We start from the raw sequence: 21498 nt of genomic DNA on the forward strand, positions 1-21498 counted from the left end.
CCAGCTGCATTTTCAGCCCATAGGGCCATGGAGGGGTGGCCTCCACTACAACCAAAAAGAGAGGGGGAGGGCATCGGGTGAAGCCCAGAGTATCGGCTAAAGCTATCGGGTCCTTGCCCCAAGGGGAACCCAGCTTCACTGTGAGAGTTAGCCCACCAAGCACCGCGACCGCACCATCATCCCATGCCGAACTCCAACCTGCCACATAGGATGACCGAGTCCTCCCTGCCCATTGATTCTTTGAGGCTCCAGAGGAGCAGTAGGGAAGCTCCCTTGCAACCCTAGAACTTGGATCGTAGAAACCTACTATGCTTAACTTCAAAGTGGTTTGTTGAAAAAAGAAATTATTAGCCACACCTTGCATTCCTCAATTAACAAGTCTGGGTGATTAGTAGCATTACTAAAAGTTCACAAGGTTTAAGTGCTCTCCACATTCACTTCAACCAAGCACAAATCTATCTTTTAATTCTCTCTCTCAGTTTACATCTCTCTAGGTGTCGCTCTCTACCTCTTTCTCTCTCTCTCACACAAGTGTCTGTACACATGCTCTCCATGTAGCTGACTATATGTCTCCCATCTGTCTGTCTCTCTCTTTCTCTCTCTAACATACACACACATTGGCAGCTCCATCAACGCATGGCATGGTAGCGGTGTCTAGAGTATTCTAAGCAGAGAGGCCCTTTCTCTGTGCGCATGGGTTATTGCAATTGTGTGAGTCGAGACACTCCATGGCTCGTTGAGGCTTGGTACGATTGTGGCGCTGAGCTCTCTGTATCTCTCAGTGACGTCGCTGTTGTGTGACACTGGAGTGTGGCACTGCTCTATTCAGCTGCTCTTGGTGTTGTTGTAGCCAGACCATAAACTCTCTCTCTCTCAACTAAAAACTTGCTCCATATCCTAGTGGTGTTAGCACTCGAGGAAAAAGGGGTTAGAGCTAGGTGCAAGCAAGGATGGGGCTGGAGGGGGACATTGGAGGAGAGGCGGTTTGGGGGGGGAGGGGCAATTGGCAAGGGAATCCAAAAAGATTCCAGGTCCTTACTTCCTTTTAGAAGCTGCCAGGTAAGAAAGAACATGTGTGTCAGTATGTTGTGCACATGCCAGTTTGTTGGCGGAGAGAAGAGGAGCAGGACAAGGGAGGGCGACAAAGGTGCATCGAGGGGGGGCACACAACTCTCTCTCTCTCTCTCTCTCTCACTCTCTCTCTCTCTCCTCTCTACGACTGATCTGCAGCGGGACTCGGCTCTTAGGAAATTATGATGCGCCGTTTAATGCGGGTCAACTTACTAATTTCTTTAGTTTAAGACATGGACCTATTTTCAATTTAAATTTCATGGAAGAGTCTCCATCCGCTTGCGCAGAGCCCCTTCTGATCAGTTCGCCAATGGAGGACGGCTCACCATCGCCAATGGTAAGCGCCTCCGTCTCCCCCGCCCCCCCCCCCCCCCCCCCCCCCACACACACACACACGCACGCACATACACTTGCGTGCGCACTCACACAAACCTGTTTACGAGCTAGACGCTGCTCATGTGAATAGAGAAAAGGCGCTTCTCTCCTTTCCTTCTTAACTTGTTGCAACAGGCATTGCAATTTGTAATATCCTCTTGTGGCCGTGGCAAATATCATAGCTAGTCAGTACCCAACAAAATCATGAGTTTCATACAACTTTATCGAGCAAATATATCAAGTCTAACTTGTGCCCATTTCGTCTTCCTGCAGCCTTATCAACACAATAAAGCAAGCCATTTTCTGTTGCGCCATGGCAACCAGATGTCATGTTTCCTTGTGCCTCCTCAGCAAGAGGTGGACGTCTCTGAATTATGCTTTATCGATCATGGTCAGAGTATACAGGACCAAAAATTCAAGCAATTTTGCAAGCCAAACAATGGTCGCTTTCATGCTCATCTTCACCATGGCGAACTCGTTGAAGACATTTTCTTGGAAGCAGTATTGCTCTTATGTCCATTCATGCGAAAGTTCTGCTGATTTTAGCCCAACTTTTCTTCTGACATGCATATTAACTATGTCTCTAACGTTACATTTGTTGTTGTAATTCAGTGCATGGAAGCAGCAGGTTGTGGTCTTGGTCCATTTCCATGGGAATTTCCAGATTCATGTTTTAAGGTTCTTGATGAAAGCTACAGTCAAGACTTCTTGCATCGCAATGAGGTAAAAGGAGAGCTGCACGTGCACAAGGAGGGTTGTGGTCATGAGCAGATCAGACATGGCGATCACTTGGACTGGCTAGTTCCGTTAAGCGATGGTTCATTTGCTGTCAGCCATGCTCTTGGAAATGATAGCGAAATGTTGGAGCATGGGCGGCTCATAAAGATTGGAGAACCACATCATCAAACAGCTAAGAACCGGGAGACTAGTTCTTTTGCCTTATTCAAATTCGAGGCTCCGCAAATGGGTGCCTCAGATAGTAGAACAAGATCACTTCCTTCCAATGCAGCTGACGAACTTGTGTCAGCTGAGAATTCTTCAGGGCATGTCTTTGATGCAATGCAACCTTTGTTGAAAGAACCAGATGTCAGCATAAATATAGAAAATGATGCTGAACCAATTAAACTGCAAAAGACTGCAATTGATGTTTTTGGAATTTGCTGTCCTGCTGAAGTCCCTTTGGTCAAGAAGATTTTGGAGCCTGCCCCAGGAGTGCAAGAAGTCTATGTGAATGTTGCGGCTAGATTAGTAACGGTGCAACACGATGCTTTTGCCACTCCCCCGGCCAGACTAGGTACAGTTTATCCCATGTATTCTTTCATACTTGCTACCTGACCTCTTATGTTGGAATCTAACAATATTCAATTTTATTCTACCATCATTAAAAATACAAGTGTTTGCTTGCTGCTGAATTGCCAGTCAAATTGCTGAATAATGCACACCTGGAAGCCAGCATCCATGTTACAGGGGAGTGGAAGGCTGCACGCAAATGGCCTTCTCCTTACACGTTTGCCTCTGGGTTTTTTGTCCTTATTGCATTGTTTCAGTATGCATTTTACCCGTTGAAATGGGTTGCTCTTGGGGCTGTGGCAGTGGGTGCCCCACCAATCATTTTGAAAAGTTTCAGAGCCCTGCGGCGTTGTATTCTGGACATCAATATATTGATGATAATTGCAGGCAAGTGATTTTATTGGCTCCAGAGGAACACCGATGCATTCAAGCTTTTTACAAGCTGAATATCAAATCACTGTTCTGCTCGAATTTTGTAGTTGCTGGTTCTATTGCCCTTGGTGACTACCTAGAAGCTGGTCTGATCGTGTTTCTCTTCGCTCTTGCGGAATGGCTTGAGTCAAGGTCATCGGACAGGGTATTTCTCTATTCTTTCAAGTGTTGTTTTTTAGTGCATGCCTGTGGTGCATTGATCAAAATTAGTGAAAAATCTTTCTTCGCTTATCATGACTTTAAAGTCAATGTTCAGGCACGATTAGCGATATCTTCTGTGGCAAGTTTAGCCCCCCAGAGTGCAATCCTTGCAGAAACTGGTGCAAGGGTAAACGTCTCGGAGGTCAAAGTTGGGACAAGGCTTGCTGTGAAAGCTGGAGAGTCAATACCTATTGATGGCACTGTAGTATCTGGGAGGAGTGCTGTAGATGAAAGCAGCTTAACTGGAGAGTCACTGCCTGTAGAGAAGGAGGCTGGTACTCGTGTTTGGGCTGGTACCATCAATATGACAGGTGCTGCTTCTGTGGAAGGAGTGTAAAAGGAGATTGCATTTTTTTGTCTCTATGAATTTAGTATCACTTTTTATGGAGGTTGAAGTCGATGATGATTAAGCTGTGATGCTATTAATTCAGAAATTTCAAGTTCAAACGTTTGTGCTCCTCAACATATGTACACGTACGCACGTGCACATGCACACACGTGTGTAGTGTACACATGCATTTGTGTATGTATGTGTTTACACATATACAGATATACATATATGTGTATGTAGGCATGCTAGGGTGTGTGTACATTTCTATATATTAATGTATGTAAACACATATGTCACATATGAAGTACATACATACAGATACGTGCGTGCCTACCTGCATCATGCATTATATGTATGGATGGATGCATGCATAATGACTTCGTGATGGTATGTAACAATCAATTTTAGCTAGAAAACTGGTTTCTGTAGGAGTTTCAAACGTTCCTGCTATTTCTTCCCACTGAATTTCCTGGGGATTTTGTTAGGATATATCTGTGTTGAAACTTCGGCCTTGGCTGAAGATTCCGCTGTAGCAAGGATGATAAGATTAGTGGAGGAGGCTCAAACTCAACGCTCTCATGTGGAGCAGTTAATGGAGTCATTTGCTAAATACTACACTCCACGTAAGTTCTTCTAGTCTTTCTTCAACGTGTCAGTTTTTTAATGTTTTCTCAAATGCGAGGTTAAAAACTAGGTATTGTTCCGGTGGCCCTGTATGTCATCTTCTGTTGAGTTTACAACAATTCTGTGTTCATCGTAATGGCATACAACCTATTTTTTTTGATTGAAGCTGGTTTTCCATCATTGTTACTTTGCACACCTGTTGTTACTCTATCCATCATTTGTCATAGTCTGTAAAGTCTGGTTCAAATTCTGCCCTTAGCAACCTTGGAGTGGAGATTTTCTAATGTTTGAAGGATATTTCAAGATTTCAGCTCCTTTCAAAGCATGAAGATATCTGTTTGAGTTTTATGTACTGAGCTATATTTTTTCATGTATGGAATGTCATAATCAATTCATGTTAGACATTTATTATGATAACATACTCTTAACCTACTTATCCTCTTGCCTCCGGGAAACATGCGAACTAGGTTAATGTACTAAATGTCATGCATACATTACATTAGGACCTCCGTTGTGCATACATGCATAATGTATGGATGATCTGATCTGTCATTCATAATGTTCGTCGAGACATGCAATTATTTATGCTTTGTTGATCATTCAAATGTAACACCTTTTATGGCTGCTAGATGGGTCTACAGAAATTTTAAGGTGGGTGTTATGGACATATATTAAATAGCTAGGAGAACAGACGAGTTGTATTTAAAGCAGCATCACCTCAAAATGCATTTCAATAGGTCTGAAGCGTGAAAGGGCCAAAACGGCTGAAATGTCTAATTCTGCTGGTGAAATGCCTTGCAATGAAACGTCTGTGACAAAGTTTATCTGTATGGAAACCTAGCCTCCCAAAGTTTTTGTCATATAATTCTAATGCTGTAAAAGCGAGCAATTTATGTATCTTTTGTGTATGCTACAAGAAACTCTTTGTTGAGTTTACTAAACCACTATTTCTACATGGCCTTGTTGGCCCCCTCTCTGTCTCACAACCTAGTCTAGACCATCATAGTTGGTCTCGTTAGATATTTGATGGGTGGAGAGATCACTAATCACTATGATCTCTATGATGATCCGTTGTAAGCATAGTAACAGGGGACGCCCTTTTTCGGCTTCCTGTCCCCACTTTTCCGTCCCCACTTGCCGTCGCTCTCTTTTTTACACTAAAAATCCATTTCAGCCCCGTCCCCCGTCCCGGAATGCGTCCCTTGTGACTATGGTTGTAAGGTTGCAGGGCCTCATGAGTTCGTTGAGGAGGATTGTCCCTCTACACATCTCTCTCTCTAAAAAGAATCATCAATCGAGCAAGAGAAGAAGTAACGATGTGTGGAAGTGTAAAGTCTAGATCTTCATCATTTTAATTCCGCTGCATCTGACATTGGTATCAGAGCTTTGTAGCTTTTGCACTAATGCGCTAATCTTTGAGTTTTTTTTCCTCTTTGGTGCTTGAGTATGTGTTGTAGGACCGTGCGCCTTGAGCATAGGAAATGCAAACATTGTATACTGGGGGTTATAGTTGTGGTGCACTTGCAAGAGGGTAGTTGACTTGGTGTGCGCGCTCAACCACCTCGACATAAAGAAATTTGAGCGTGGATATTTGCAGTCAAATTCTTCGACATGATAGATCGCATCATTTAAGACATGCATTGGAAACATAAAGATGCTGATTGCGAGAATTAGGATTTGTTAGCGGCCTGTGTCGACAAAGGAAGGCGCCATCCATATCAGCCTATTAGAATTCCAACATTTTAGAAGAGGCATTGCATCGTCATTGATTTGTACAAATCTTTGGCAGCACTTCGGGTCCACACTACATCTTCTTAGCAATCGAAAGCCATCAATCCGAAGCCTAAGGGTTCCAATCCAAGGCAACCACCGTGGGAGTTCATTGGCATCGCGAGCCTACATTTGCAGCCACATTCATTGCAGAGATGAGGATTCATCTAGAGCTTCCATCGTACGACAATCTAGTTGAAGCCCCAAGACGAGCCTCTATCTTTGAGGAGTTATTTGGTGATTTCATGAGACATCATATAGAGGACTTGCCAAGGTTTGTGGGCATTTCAAAGGATATATCTTGCTTCATTTCCCATTCGGCGTTTCTCTCGCCAATCTTCTCGTATAGGGGCAGCATAGGTTGGGTGGTAACCTTCGTAGGCATCAACGTTTGCATATCCAGCCACTTGGTCTACGCACATCCATCCGGTTTGCAGTTTGGCTCACACCATTCGAGTTGGGGCAGCAAAGGCTAGCCGGTAACCAACAAGGGAATCATTTATTTATCATTTAGGAGGCAATCTAGTGGTTGTGAGTAGATGTATCATCACCATCCATGTCTTTTGGACATTTCTACATCACCTGCGGGACCCTCTCTCTCAAAAGTAGCCTTGGAAGACATCATCTAGAAGGCCATTCGTTCAAGACCATCTTATGGCATGCATGGAGTTTGGTACCAATACTTCACCTTAAGTAGGAGGGGATGTCACGTGTACATGGCTCTGTGCGCCACGTGGACATGCTTCATCTCGACTTCCAGAGCCAATTTTGTTCTTATCCCTAGATAGGAGCGTCTAGAATCCTAGGAGGATTAGTACCAACAATTTTGTGAGTGTGTTTGCAAGACTTGGACGAGTTCATTAGATTAGGTTTTTCAGTTTTAAAACCCTCTTGGATAAATGGTTTGTACAAGCGTTTTGATAGATGTTATTACACTTTGGTGGGCATCTGAAATGACGTGCATGTAGGTCTAGGTTAGAGGAATGCATCGGTCCAGTCTGTTCGTCAAATGGGTCACAAAATTGTGAGTTATCGTCAGAGAACTCCCATGTGCGCACATTTTCCTGACTTCGGCACTCCGGACGCGGCACCTCAACAGTCAATATAAAAGGAGCAGCATACTTGTCACGTGTACATGGCTGTGTGCCACGTGGACATGCTTCATCAACTTCGAGAGCAATTTTCCTTTTTTTCCTAGATAGGGATGTCTAGGATTAGTATCGGCAATTTTACGAGCGTGTTTGCAGGGTCTGCATGTCCGGACAAGTCCATTTGATTAGGTTTTCCACTTTTGGAACCCTCTTGCATAAATTGTCACGTGGGCACTTCACTCAGAGCAGATTTCAACTCTAATGGATGCAAAAACAGTTACGTAACTTGTATGGTTTTGTTCAGCATATAATATGACTCTCGTTCAATACATGTACTGTCGCGTGACACATCCCAACCCTATGTGTCCGTAGACAAGCTACACCATAGCAGGGTTTCCATAAAGTCCAGTCAAGTTAGATTAGAAGTGATCTGGCACTTTTGTGAGTCTATTCGTAGACCGTGCATGCCCAGTCACTCAGATGCATATCCTCTGGTTGCACACTGCATAAGCATAAGCATTTCCATTAGATTCCATAAGAGTCAGTTTGGGGATTTTTCATATGACTTTATCTCATTTTTCCCTATTTTTAACATTTTTCACTTATTTATTAAGTGACTTTTGTTGGGTACTCAGGAGGGCAAATTGGGTAAGTTAATATATAAGCAAACCAAGTTAGCACAAATTGGTAGATGAGCCAAGGAGCACAGTAGGCTACCAAGCAACAGGTGTTTCCCTCCCTCTCTCAGCAAGACCCTCTCCAAGTTGCTTGGTGAAGCCCATTCCCCCGCATCATCCTCATCTTGGGATCGCCCACTCTTCTGGCTGCCCTAGCGCTTTCCTCCCATGCAGATATCGCCAGCAAGCATTGAAAGCTAGCGTTTTTCCCACTGGTCACTTCAGCATTTTTGGCCACTACTAACGCCAGGCAAAACTCAGCAATTCAGTGATTTCATCAAGCAAATTGCAGCAGACTACCGAGGCCGGGTAAGGAGTTATTAAGCACTTGGAAAACTGCCATTTTCAGCAACAAGTCCTCTGCTGCCACAACGTTTTTTTCAGCCAAGAAACTTCTCCAAAAACGCAGCCTAAGTGTAGGAAAAAGCAGCGTTTTGCTCTCAGCAATTCAGCCCTTGAACCGCAGCAAATACTCAGTGTTTCAGCCGGCAGTAGTACCTTAAAAAACGCAGCAGAATCCTAGATCTCTTCAGCGTTTTTCATCCATTATTCAGCCCGACAAAAACAGTCATTTTTTAGCCACGAAGAAGGTAACAAATTTCAGCCTAAGTCGCCGTCGTCATCATCGGCATAGTCCCATTGCATCAGTCCATTGCATACGCATTGTACACCTTTGTGCAATCAAGTAGACCACTCTCGCCGACGAGAGTGGGGCCTTCGGAGGAGGGTTTTACAACCTCTCGGTGTCGTATCTCTTCTCTCTCCTTCTCTCAGTCTCATTCAGTTGCACGCACAATCCACTCACTCTGTTCGTGACCACAGCACTCTACAAGACGGAAAGCTCTCTCTTTCCTTAAAGAACTAAAAGGAACCTTGAGCAATAAAGATCACTAATCTTGAGAAAATACAACATTCATTTCGCTAAACCTTACATTGGTATCAGAGCTTTGGAAGTGTTCTGCATTACTCAAGGGAAGAACCACAATAATTTTTTTGCTTCTTGTGATTGCACGAATCCAAGTTTACTTGGGCGTGGAGATTCCTAATCGTGTTTTGTTGAAGAGTGACAGGAATCCCAAGAAAGAAGGGCTTGTCCAGCCTCCGCTTGTGTCTCTTTTCACTCATTGAGAGCGGACCGTGCACTTAGCGGCCGGCCAATCGACGTGAGGTGGAAAAAGCAACCTTGGTGTGAGTGCAAGGCCGCCAAGGGGTACGCCCATAGAAAGGAGTAGAACTCGGGTGAAGAGAAGATCCTTCTCCAACGCGATTTGCAAGCGAAAGAACCCCTCAAGAACCTCAAGACCCTCAAGAACCAAGTTCCTCGCGAGCTTAAGACCCCAAGATCATAGTGCATGGTCGTCACCCGAAGCGGCATGGATACTTCGCATTCAGGTGATGAGCATGAGAGAGGCGACGAAGGATTTTCCCCACTAGGAGATTTTTCCAACCCTCCCTCATCGCCATCTACGCCAGACCCTATGGAGGCAATGATGAAGCAAATGATGGCCATGATGGATAGACAGGAAGACAAGCGCCTTGCTTTAGAACGCGAGCGCGACGCAAGAAAAGAACTGAGGAAGGAAGAAGCGGCAGCAAGAAATGTAGCATTGGAGGCCGAGTGTGAAGCTCGACGAGAGCTACGCACTCAGGAATTGCTTGCCCAAGTTCTCGCCTCGAAGACTGAACCACCCAAAGATCATGGGAGTTCCTCTCGTGGTGCAAGCCACGATGCGGATTCCAACAACCCAGTCACCGAAAAAGTGACTTTCAGTAAGTATGATGGTAAGATGGATGCTACGGTGATTCATTCTTGGTTGCATCAATTTAATGCTTATTTTGCGACAACTAAGAAAACAGAAAATAGCAAAGTTTTGACGGCAGCTATGTACCTTGCCGGTGATGCCATAAATTGGTACCATGCATGGCAAGAGGCACAGCTAGCCGCGCACCTAGAGGCAGCCGACGATTTCACTCTCCTCTCTTTTAGTTTGGCTGATTTCAATGAAAGCTCAAGGCTCAGTTTATGCCACCTCAGTACCTTGCACCGCTTGAAAGAGGATTGGCGTAATCTCAAGCAACATGGTATGCCAGTCATGTCTTTTTCTAACCGTGTTTTGCAGCTAGGCACTCAACAACGCAAGTCGGATGATGAGCGCAAAGAGACTTTTCTCTTTGGGTTAGACGAATACATCAAGTTTGATGTTGAAGTCTTTGACCCCGCGGATCTCAACAAGGCGGTAGCAATCGCTCTCGTCCAAGAGATGAAGCACAACAAGGGAAAGCCTAAGGAGAACAAGTCTTCTCAAGGGACATCTCAGAATTCTCAGAACACACAAAATGGTAAAAATGGTAATTCTTCTAGCCCTTCTTCCTCTAATTCCTCGGAAAAGAACTCTAACAATGAATCTAAGGGTAAATCTAAAGCAACTGCAAAACCTAAGCTAACCCTTGATGAAAAAGCTTCTCAAGGAATTAAAGGAGGATACATCACGTCGGAAGAACAAGTGATTTATGCTAAAGAAGGTAGATGTTTTCAATGTCACATTAAGGGTCACATTAAGAAAAACTGTCCTAAGACAGTCCCACCTAAAGAATTAAAGGCACCCGCAACTACCACAAACTCTGTCACAACACAACCTGCATCTTCTCATGATTCGACACACACATTGATGAATCTCTCATGAAGTGTTATGGTCATGTAAAAGGACAGCGTTTTGTTGTATTGTTTGATCCAGGCAGTATGCATGATGTGATTAGTCACTCTCTTGTTGAGAGAGCCCGCCTAGAGGTTAGTCAGAAATCTCCTCTTGAGGTTTCTGGCTTCGCTCCTGGTATGGACTCTCTTATCACGAAGGAGTGCCTTGATGTGATGTTTATCGTTCAGCGGAGAACCACTGCATCGAGCTTATGGAGAGAGCGCAGCCGGTCAGTAAGGCTCCCTACCGTTTGAACAAGTCACAGGAGGAAGAGTTAGAGCAACAACTCACGGAGTTGGTGGCTAGAGGATTCATACGTCCTAGTGTAAGCCCTTTTGCTGCCCCTATTTTGTTCGTTCGCAAGAAGGATGGTTCGTCTCGTTTGTGTGTTGATTACAGGGCATTAAACAAGATGACCGTCAAGAACAAGTTTCCGATGCCTCACATTGAGTATATCTTGGATAGGCTCAATGGGGCAAAGGTTTTCAGCAAGGTCGATCTCAAAAGTGGATACCATCGGGTACGGGTATTCAAAGGCGACATTTTCAAGACTACCTTTCGCACGAGCGAGGGCAATGGGAGTATATTGTTATGCCTTTTGGATTGACAGGAGCCGTGGGTACGTTCAATCGTCTCATGGTAGGTCGTTTCGGCGACATGGTAGGTGTATGTGTGTTCATCTTTTTAGATGATATTCTGATTTTTTCTGCATCGTGGGAACAACATGAAAGGGATGTTGAAAGGGTATTAACTCGTTTGGATGAGTGTCAGTTGTACATTGCAGCTAAGAAGTCTGAATTTTTTCTTACTGAAGTCACTTATCTGGGTTATATCATTTCTGCAGAAGGCGTCAAGCTAGACCCCGCGAAGGTGGAACAGGTTTGTAATTAGGATTTGCCCAAAACTGCATATGATGTGCGTTCTTTTCTTGGTTTATGTGAAGCATATAGTTTGCACATAGAGAATTTTGCACGCATTGCTGCACCTATGATTGATGTTTTGAAAGGGGTAAAGACTCGCCGTCAGCGCGTAGACTTGCCCGGGGCAGCCATTGAGGCTTTCACAGCTCTCAAGGTTGCGGTGATGGAAGCTCCGTGTCTTATCCTTGCTTTTTGGGATGATCCCTTTGAGGTATGGACGGATGCGAGCAATGTCGCCATAGGTGCTGTGCTCCAGCAGCATGGTCGTCTTGTAGCTTTCTTAGCCGGAAGCTCAATAGTGCGGAAAAGAATTATTCAGTTTATGATAAAGAACTTTTGTCTGTCATTCACTCTCTTAAGCATTGGAAGCATTTCTTGTATGGTAGAGAGTTTACAGTACGCACAGATCATCAAGCCCTCAAGTGGCTCCAGTCTATGCCTAGTGCACATTGGAGTGATCGCCAAGCGCGGTGGTCATAATTTTTTGAGCAATTTGGAGGTTTGATTGAGTATGTGCCTGGAAAAGCTAACCCTGTTGCAGATGCATTGAGTCGCAAAGGACAAATTTTGGCTCTTGAGTCAAAAACCACATTTTCTATACATGGTGAGTCTTTTGACAGCATGAAGAATCAATATGCAGATTCGGAGTTTGGTAAGTAATTGCAGGTGCTTGCTTTGTGAGGATTCTAGGTGCTAATCCTTAATTAAGTACTTAAACTCATGATTAAGACTTAAGAAACTGAAACTGAACTTAGAACAAGACTTAGAAGACTCTGTGTTTGATTGATTGAAATGTGTGATACAAGGGTTCCTTTTATAGGAATTGAATAGTCATCAGTGAAGAGGCATGTCTCTTTGTGAAGAGACATGACTTTAGGCGAAAAGACACATCCTTTCGGCTAAGAGCTGCAACCATTGGGCGAAGAGTCGCACCCGTAGAGCAAAGGGGTGTGACTAGTCGTCGAAGGAGTGTGGCTTTTGGCGAAGAGACACGTCCTTTGGGCGAAGGGGTGTGACCATCCAAGCGCAGGGGTCCTCCTTGGCATGGCACTTCGCGTATCTGCAACTAGGAGTAGATGTATTGCTGTTAACATAGTCACAATCGTGACATTGCCTCCCATTTAAAATGAGAGCCCGTGTCAAAGAAATGACTTTTGATGTTGATAGAACTCTGGAAAAGCATTGAATCTTCGAAAATCTTCAGTCTTTGAGTTATCAGAAACCTTTGTCTTGAACCTTTGTTTCTTGCGAAACCTTTTTGCTTTGACTGCTAAATCCCATGTCATTGCATTATTCAAAGACTTTTTAGAGGCATCTGGCATAATCAGGTTGACTGCAACAAGAGGTTTATCTTCAAAATCCTTCGTGTGATGTAAGATTTCTGGTTCAAAATTTTCCAGTAACTGCGAAATATTTGGGGAAGAGGAAATCAACTTTAGTAATCTCTGGAGAGGATTTTGTCTTGAGACTGTAATCATCTTCCAAAAATGAATCCCAAAATTCTTTAGAATCATCTTCAGGAACTGTAACTTCATGACTTGTAATTGGCATATCATCATCCAGTAAAGAATCAAAGAAAGCATAGTCGTCTTCAGACTCGGAATCTGCAACTATATCTTTATCTTTGTCTTCATCAATTGATTCATGATAAGTTAATGAATTAAAAAATTCATCAATAATAATATCTGCATCTGCATCGGAAATCATATTCTCTTCATAATCCACTGTATCATGCTATTTGCAATTGACTAGTACACGTGAGGCTTGAATCACTCTTTCCGCATGAGAAAGCCCGTGTAAAGTCAATTCACGTCCATCTTTGAACAAATTGATAGTATGTCCTCGAAAGCTAATTGTTGGATCATATTGGAATAAACAATGCTGACCAAGAATCATGTCGTAATAAGATAAAGGCATGACTTCAAAATCCAGTTGATCTGCATAAGTTTGAATCTCGAACTGCAACTGTCGAATTGTCTGATCACAAGTCAAAATTGATCCATCTGCTAATTCCACATCATATAAGTGAGATGTCTTTTGAGTTGGTAAGCCAAGTTGTTGAACTATCTGAGTGCTGACGAAATTATTCGAGCATCCGCTGTCCACTAAAATATTGATGGAGCGACCATTCAGTAGTCCAAGAAGGCTCAAAACTTGCTTTGAGAGGCTCCAAAACTGAAGAATTGCACTGAGCATGCTTCATAAGAATACTCGTATCCTCAGAGACACGAATCGTATTGACCACAGATTTTCCTTTATCCTTAGCAGAATCTAGTTGTTCAGAATTCGATGATGTTTCCGCTTTTGAATTTCTTTTCAAATTAGACGGATTTGGTCTCTTTGGACATTGATACCATCTATGGTCACCACTGCAAATTGTACATAATCCTTCCTTCTTTGAAGTCGAAGATGAATTTGACGAAGAGCCTTGCTGAGTATTGGAATGCTGATCTTGAGAAAAATCACGTCCATTACCACGATCAAGTGGAGGAACATGTGAAGAAGATCTGCTTTCAGATTGTCGATCTTGAGAATAGAACCTTGAAGTTGAATAAGGTTGTGTTGCTTGCTGTCTAAACTGAGACTGATGTTGCTGACTTTGGCTATAGTTGTCTCTGCGATCGCGCTGTGAAAAGCGAGCGCTGTTTGAAGATCTGTTACCAGGGAGAAAATTCCGTGTAGGGCGTCGATTATCGCCAAGACGCTCCACATAGGCAATTGCAGCATCCAAGGTGGTAGGGTTGTATTTGTGCACATCATCCTTCAGGTTGGGTTCAAGTCCGTCGATAAAGCTGTGAAGTTTATCAGAGGGACTAAGGGTCTCTATCTCCAGAGTTAGCCTTTGGAACTCTGTGATGTACGCGGCCAAGGAACCTGTCTGGCTCAGGCGGCGAAGAGAGGACCGGGCATGAAAATCCGCATTGGCAGGTTCGAACGCCTTGCGAATAGCACGCCGGAATTTATCCCAAGAAGGTGTGTTTTTACCATCAGCAACCCGTTGTTGCCACCAAAGAAATGCTGTGTCCTTGAGCAGAGAACTAGCAAGTGCAACTTTTTTACTCTCGACCAAGTCTGTGTTCGATAAGTAAATCTCCATTTTGAACAGCCATTGGTCCAGCACGCGCTTGTCGCGGCGACCAGTGTATGGTTCTGGCAATTTAACATCAAGTTTCTTCTTCTGTGCAGCATTAAAAATTTTATAAAGTAATTGAAGTTCGCGATTGTCTACCTCTTCAGCTGGATCTGGTTCGTTCGGTTCATCCACTGAAGCTTCGGAAGAAGGTGTTGAAGATGTTGCATTAGTAGTTCGAGAAACAGCAGGTCGACTTCGAGAAGTGTTTTCCTTGTGCATCTCATCCAAGCGAGTGTGAAGTGATGCGAGGCTTATGGAAAGTGTGGCCATCTGCTCCTTGATGAGAGTAAGAGCATCGTCAGATTGACCACCTCCGTCCTAAGAATTCGGCATGGTTACGCCTCAATGGGAATTCTCGAACAGGTGTAAGTTCTGGGTCGGGAATAGGTTCTGGAACGAGTTCTCCGTGAGCGGAAAATCTCTATGAAATAAGTTCGTGCTCGGGAGTCGGGGAATCGGGAATAATTATCACTGCCGGTTCTAAGCAGGGAAATTCACCCGCAAAATTTCATCGGGAAAAATCTGCGTAGTGGTTCGCGTCGGCCATGTGTGCGAAATATCTTGCGCAGTAGGTGCACACAGAGCAGAGCAAGGGAGAGGCAGCGTAATTTTTTTTTGTTTATTTTTATAAAGGTAAGTTTACGTGAAGAGGCTTTCACATGGGAGTTTTTTTTAAATATGGGTGTTTTCACATGGGGTTTTAAAAAATTTGGGTTTTTTTTTGGCCGGTCACCCAAGTTTGGGGCGGGCGGGCAGGTCACTTAGGACTTAATATATTTGAAGGGGTAATCATAAGGTGCAGCTAGCGTAATAAACTAGCCAGCGTAGCCAATCTCAGCCAGCGACTAATTCAGCCAGCGCATAAAATTCAGCCAGACAGCACGTGCAAATCAGCCAGCGTTTCAACATGGGCAGCCCAGCGTTTGCAAGAAACTCAGCCCAACGTTTTCAGAAATTCAGCCTGCAGTGTACGTGACTCTCAGCCTGCAGCGTTTTTGGCCACTATTAATGCCAGGCAAAACTCAGCAATTCAGCGATTTCATCAAGCAAATTGCAGCAGACTACCGAGGCCGGGTAAGGAGTTATTAAGCACTTGGAAAACTGCCATTTTCAGCAAGAAGTCCTCTGCTGCCACAGCGTTTTTTTTCAGCCAAGAAACTTCTCCAAAAACGCAGCCTAAGTGCAGGAAAAAGCAGCGTTTTGCTCTCAGCAATTCAGCCCTTGAACCGCAGCAGATACTTAGTGTTTCAGCCGGCAGTAGTACCTTCAAAAACGCAGCAGAATCCTAGATCTCTTCAGCGTTTTTCATCCATTATTTAGCCCGACAAAAACAGTCATTTTTCAGCCACGAAGAAGATAACAAATTTCAGCCTAAGTCGCCGTTGTCATCACCGTCGTCGTCATCGGCATAGTCCCATTGCATCAGTCCATTGCATACGCATTGTACACCTCTGTGCAATCAAGTAGACCAGTCTCGCCGACGAGACTGGGGCCTTCGGAGGAGGGTTTTACAACCTCTCGGTGTTGTATCTCTTCTCTCTCCTTCTCTCAGTCTCATTCAGTTGCACGCACAATCCACTCACTCTGTTCGTGACCACAGCACTCTACAAGACGGAAAGCTCTCTCTTTCCTTAAAGAACTAAAAGGAACCTTGAGCAATAAAGATCACTAATCTTGAGAAAATACAACATTCATTCCGCTAAACCTTACATGCACATACATATATGTGGTATGTAGGCATTTCAGTTAGACGTTTTCCCAAGGTCTTTATGGAGGCTTGAACATTTCAGGGTGAAACATTGCATTTCGGCTATGGAAGTCTAGAGCTGAAACATAGTGCAGTGATGCTGATTTAAAGTAATGACATGATTCGAGGTCTAGAGCTGAAACATAGCGCAGTGACGCGGATTTAAAGTAATGACATGATTCGAGGATAGACTAATGAGATTGTCCAATGCTTTTTTTAACATCATCAAATGCAGATTAATTTTTTTCATGATGTGCAGTTGTGATAGCTGGTGCTTTGGCTTTCACAATAATTCCAGTAAGTGTACATGCGCACAACATTCGGCACTGGATGTACTTGGCATTAGTTCTACTTGTTGTGGCTTGCCCTTGCGCTCTTGTGATCTCCACTCCTGTTACAACAACCTGTGCAATAGCACAAGCTGCTCGATTGGGTCTCCTTGTGAAGGGTGGAAAACACTTGGAAGCTCTTGGAAAGCTGAAAGTTGTTGCTATGGATAAGACTGGCACGCTTACTGAGGGTTGCTTTCAAATAATAGAAGTGCATGCCTTAAACAAGGAAGCCGATCTACAAGATGTCCTATTTTGGTAAACTACTCTCTATATGGTCGACTTTTTAATTGTGCAAATTAGTCTATTATACCTTTACAAGGACACAAAGTCTTCAACTTGAGAATGTGGGAGAAGGGTCAGAAAAAAGGCTTAAACACAACTATTGCACACAATCTAGTCATGTTAATGGAGTACGGAGTACAAAACAATTTGTGTATTGACCAAGAAATTGACTACACAAAATCAACAGACACTTATGAACCTGAAAAATGAAGAATTTTCTATGTTGAATCATTGCTTCAGGCTATCATGCATTGAGAGCAAAGCAAGCCATCCCATTGCATCAGCTATAGTGGACTATGCTAGGCTGCATGGGGCACAATCAGGAAATGCTGAGGTCGTTGTGGATGAATTTAGAGTACTTCCTGGAGAAGGTGTGAGCGGAATCGTCAATGGTCATAAAATTGCTGTTGGGAATGAACGCTTAGCCAGTCGGCTCCTTTGGTTGGAAGGTAACTGTTTCTATATCAGGCATCATGTTTGTCAAATATGGCTCTCTGCAGAGTAATACTTAACATGCCTTACGTAGCTTCAGGTGCCGATTCTGCTCTTCTGGAGAGTTGGAAAAGCCAGGGTTTAACAATCTGCTGGATTGGTGTGGATGAAAAGCCAATATTGATTATGAGTGCTGGTGACCAGCTTCGACCAGAAGCCAGGGAGGCTGTGAGAGACATGAGGGTAAGCCTTGTCATCGAAGTTGTTCTTGGTTATAATTAAGTAGCAGAGTAATGAGAATTTTACGGTCTCGCTTGAGACCGCATTGTTTCAGAGATTGGGTCTCCGACTAGCTATGCTAACTGGAGATAGTTTGGAAGTGGCCAATAATGTACAGAGAAAGGTATTGACTTCTTCCTTTTCGGGTCTAAAGACAAAGGCACTCTGCATACATCATGACAATGCCGCTGTATATATCATGGTTTGCTACACTTCACACCAGTATAGATGAACAAATCTGATTTCCTAGTCTTGCTTGCAGCTTGGACGAATTGATGTGCATGCTCAATTGCTTCCTGAAGGCAAGGTGGAGGTGCTTCAGCAATTAAAAGCAGCCGGCCTTACTGGTATGGTTGGTGATGGAATTAATGACGCCCCGGCATTAGCGGCTGCTGATGTTGGCATTGCTATGGGCGTTGCTGGTACTGCCATTGCTATGGAGACAGCTGACATAGCCCTCATGACTAACGATCTCCGAAAGCTACCAGTTGCTGTGAGACTTGGCCAAAAAGCTCGCAGGAAGATCCTGCAAAATATTTTTTTATCAATTACAACCAAAGTGCTGGTGATTGTGCTTGCAGCAGTCGGATATGCATCTCTTTGGGGTGCTGTCCTTGCAGATGTTGGCACTTGCCTACTTGTTATATTTAACAGCATGCTGTTGCTAGAAAGGAAGAAGGATGAAGCAGGACGTCTAGGATTATTTACATTTTGGCGGAAACCCAAAAGCAAAGTTTGCCAGAAAGGTGTCCTGCTGAGCAGTGAGGAGTACATGGACACGGAAGCTGAACCCTGCTGCCCAAAGAAAATGGAAAATAACGGAGAATCTGCCCAAAGTACCAAGCAGGAAAATCAGTCGAGTCAGTCCTGTTGTTCAGCGAAGTCTTGTTGTGATATGAGGGGTGCAAACAATGGAATGAGACGAAGAGTGAGCAATAGAGACACCTATGATAAAGATTGCCTAGGCATAGATGAAGGAATCTGCTCATCAATTAACATTCCAGAGCTTGAAGGCTTACTCTTGAAGCAATCAGACAGTAGAAGAAACTTGAGCGAGTGCTCTTGTTGCTCTAGTAAATGTTGTACTGGCTGTAGTAGCAGGAACACCACTACCAGTATGATGCAAGCAGAAAGTGATGCCTCTTGTGGCATCACCATAAAACCCAATGTCCTAGAGACTCCATACAGCTCTAGGCAAGCCGTGAACTTGTGTACCTCAAGGGGCACAGCTGGTCAGTGCTTCACTACCAATAGTTCATTGGGTGCTACCCCGGCGTGCTGTGCTGCTAAAAGCCAAAGTCCTCCAAAATTACTACTTTCACCCATCAATTGTTGTGAGAAAGGATGTTGTGAAGGTGCTGCCATGACAAGACAGAGCTGGACACCTGATGCTTCACTCGGTGCTACCCCTGCCTGTTGTGCCTTGAAAAGCCAAGCCCCAGCTCCAAGCATACAGCTTAAATCCCTTGATGGTTGTGAGAAGGGATGCTGTAAAGGGCCAACCCGAAAGGCAGATGAGTCAGAAATAGGAGTGCCAATGCAGAAGAAGTCTGAAAGTACTGCAAGGATTGGCCATTGCTGCGGAACCACTAAGCCTTTGGTTGCTACTGTTGCATGTAGTATGCCTGGAAGCAAAGTTCCAGCTTCAAGTTTACGGCTCAAATCTATTGATGGTTGTGAATGGGGAAGTTGCCAAGGAGGAAGCCAAAAGGTATGTGAGTTCACAGCAGGGAAGCCATCGCAAAGCAATAACGAAGGTGCTGCCACAGCAATGCAATGCTGCACAAATGATATTTCGTTGGGTAGTTCCCCTGCTTGTTGTCTTTCTAAAGGCAAAGCCCTAGCTCCAAGCTTACAGCTCAAATCTATAGACGACTGTGAAAGGGGATGTTGTGAAGGGGAGATCCGAAAGGCATGCGAGTCTACAGCAGGGGATCCATTACAAAGGAAATTTAAAGGTGCTGCTACAACTGGCCAGTGCTGCACAAAGAAAACCTTATTGGGTAGTCCAAAGACAGGCGAGTCTACTGCAGGTGGGCCATTGCAAAGGAAACCTGATGGTGCTGCCAAAACTGGCCAATGCTGCACAAACAATACTCATTTGGGCAGTTCCCCTGCATGTGTGTCTGAAAGCAAAGCCCCTCCTCCCAGCCTGCAGCTTAAATCTATTGACGTTTGTCAACTGGGATGTTGCAAAGGGGGGAGCCATAAGGCAGATGAGTCTACAGCAGGAGAGCCATTTCAAAGGAAATTTGAAGATGCCGCTGAAAGGGACCTGTGCTGCACAAACAATACCTTGTTGGGTGCTTGTGCTTCCGAAGGCCAAGCCCCAGCTCAAAGCTTGCAGCTCAAATCCGTTGATGGTTGTAAACGGGGTTGTTGTCAAGGGGGAGCCGAAAGTTAGACGAGTCTATAGCAGTGGAGCCATTGCAAAGAAAATTTGTAGGTGCCGCCATGACTGACGAGCGCTGCCCAAACATTGCTTTGTCGGGTGCTTCTCCTGCATTTTGTTCATCTGAAAGCAAAGCCCCAGCTGCAAGCTTACAGCTCAAATCCTTCGATGGCTGTGAACGGCCATGTTGTGAAAGCCAGAGCCTAAAGGCAGACATGCCAGCAGCAGCGCAACCAATATGAAAGAATTTAGGAAGCGTTGCCGTGACAGGCCATTGCTGCACAATGAACACATCTTTGAGTGCTCCTCCTGCGTGTTGTACGTCTAAAAGCGAAGCCCTTCCAAGCATAGTACAGCTTGACTCCAACAGTGGATGTGAAGAGGGATGTTGTAACATGTGGACAGAGGATGGGGAACCCAGTGCGAAGGGAATGTGAAAGTGATGAAGGAAGCTACGAAACAATATGTAGACATGCTTTGTCTCCCCCCCCCCCCCCCCAAAAGCTACCTGCATGAGGTAGGGGTTGAACCAGTGGCCACAGTTAAAGCCCCTCTCCTTCTCCTTGACAAAAGCATATGTAAATAGGCCTATGTTCATCGTTTCTTAAGTATGTAGCAACCTAAGTAAGTAAATAGTAGTCCAGTATCCTCATTTAAGACTATTGGAGAGGCCAAATGAAACTAAGACTACTCTTAAATTTTGAAAAAATATACTGTAAAAGTAGGTCTATACTTTGGCAAACCAGAAAATCCAATTTGAAACATAACAAGTGATAGAATCACGAGGCTTGCGTTGTTGCTTGGTTGGTAAATGATTAGGGAAAACTAACCCACTAATCTTATGTAAACGAATACAATAGCCATAGCGATACTCAATTGTCACTTGAATACATATATACTATGTTTTGCATGTCATTTGGTTATATTTAATGGTGGTGTCAATTTTCAATTGACACAGACATTAGATTAACTATTACTAACTAAGAGTGCAAGTTTGAGTTGACATGGTTGACACAAGGCCATGGCTTGATACTCCTTGGAATCTACTACACAAAGAGAAATGAAATAATATATTGACGTCTTCAAAAGGCCAAAATTGGTGAATCTGATACCATGTTTGGATACAAAAAAGAGAGACTAAGATGAATCTAGAAGTGCTACTAGTAGAACTATGTGGGGTATAATGGGTGCCCAATAGATGGTGATATAATGGGTGATGAATCCATTCTCATATGTACTTTGGATGTCGAGATAGTATGACTCAAATCCTCTGTTGTAGGCTTTGTCGATGTTGTGAAGCTCTTCTCCTCAATCGTGGGCATCTCGATCTCGTGTTGCATACATAAATGAGGCAGCCAACAGCAGTTTGGTAAAGAGTGACATCAGCAGGATCACCAGTATCATGTAGACTTAACTTCAAACA

The 21498-nt window shown here is 44.1% G+C and overlaps 1 protein-coding gene across 1 annotated transcript; it reads left to right on the top strand.

Moving 5' to 3' along the window:
- Window positions 1–1269: 1269 nt before the first annotated feature.
- Window positions 1270–20737, top strand: LOC147465489 (uncharacterized). The gene is given in 13 exon segments (XM_086520438.1): window positions 1270–1408; window positions 1720–1947; window positions 2059–2740; window positions 2866–3123; window positions 3216–3313; window positions 3425–3680; window positions 4186–4323; window positions 16618–16945; window positions 17213–17421; window positions 17505–17647; window positions 17739–17807; window positions 17946–20073; window positions 20076–20737. Coding segments are annotated over 13 exon segments (4857 nt in total). The 5' UTR covers window positions 1270–1330; the 3' UTR covers window positions 20318–20737.
- The last annotated feature ends 761 nt before the right edge of the window (window positions 20738–21498 follow it).

The sequence above is a fragment of the Adiantum capillus-veneris genome, chromosome 1, assembly GCF_014529385.1.
Source record: "Adiantum capillus-veneris isolate H3 chromosome 1, ASM1452938v2, whole genome shotgun sequence".
Taxonomy (NCBI): domain Eukaryota; kingdom Viridiplantae; phylum Streptophyta; class Polypodiopsida; order Polypodiales; family Pteridaceae; genus Adiantum; species Adiantum capillus-veneris.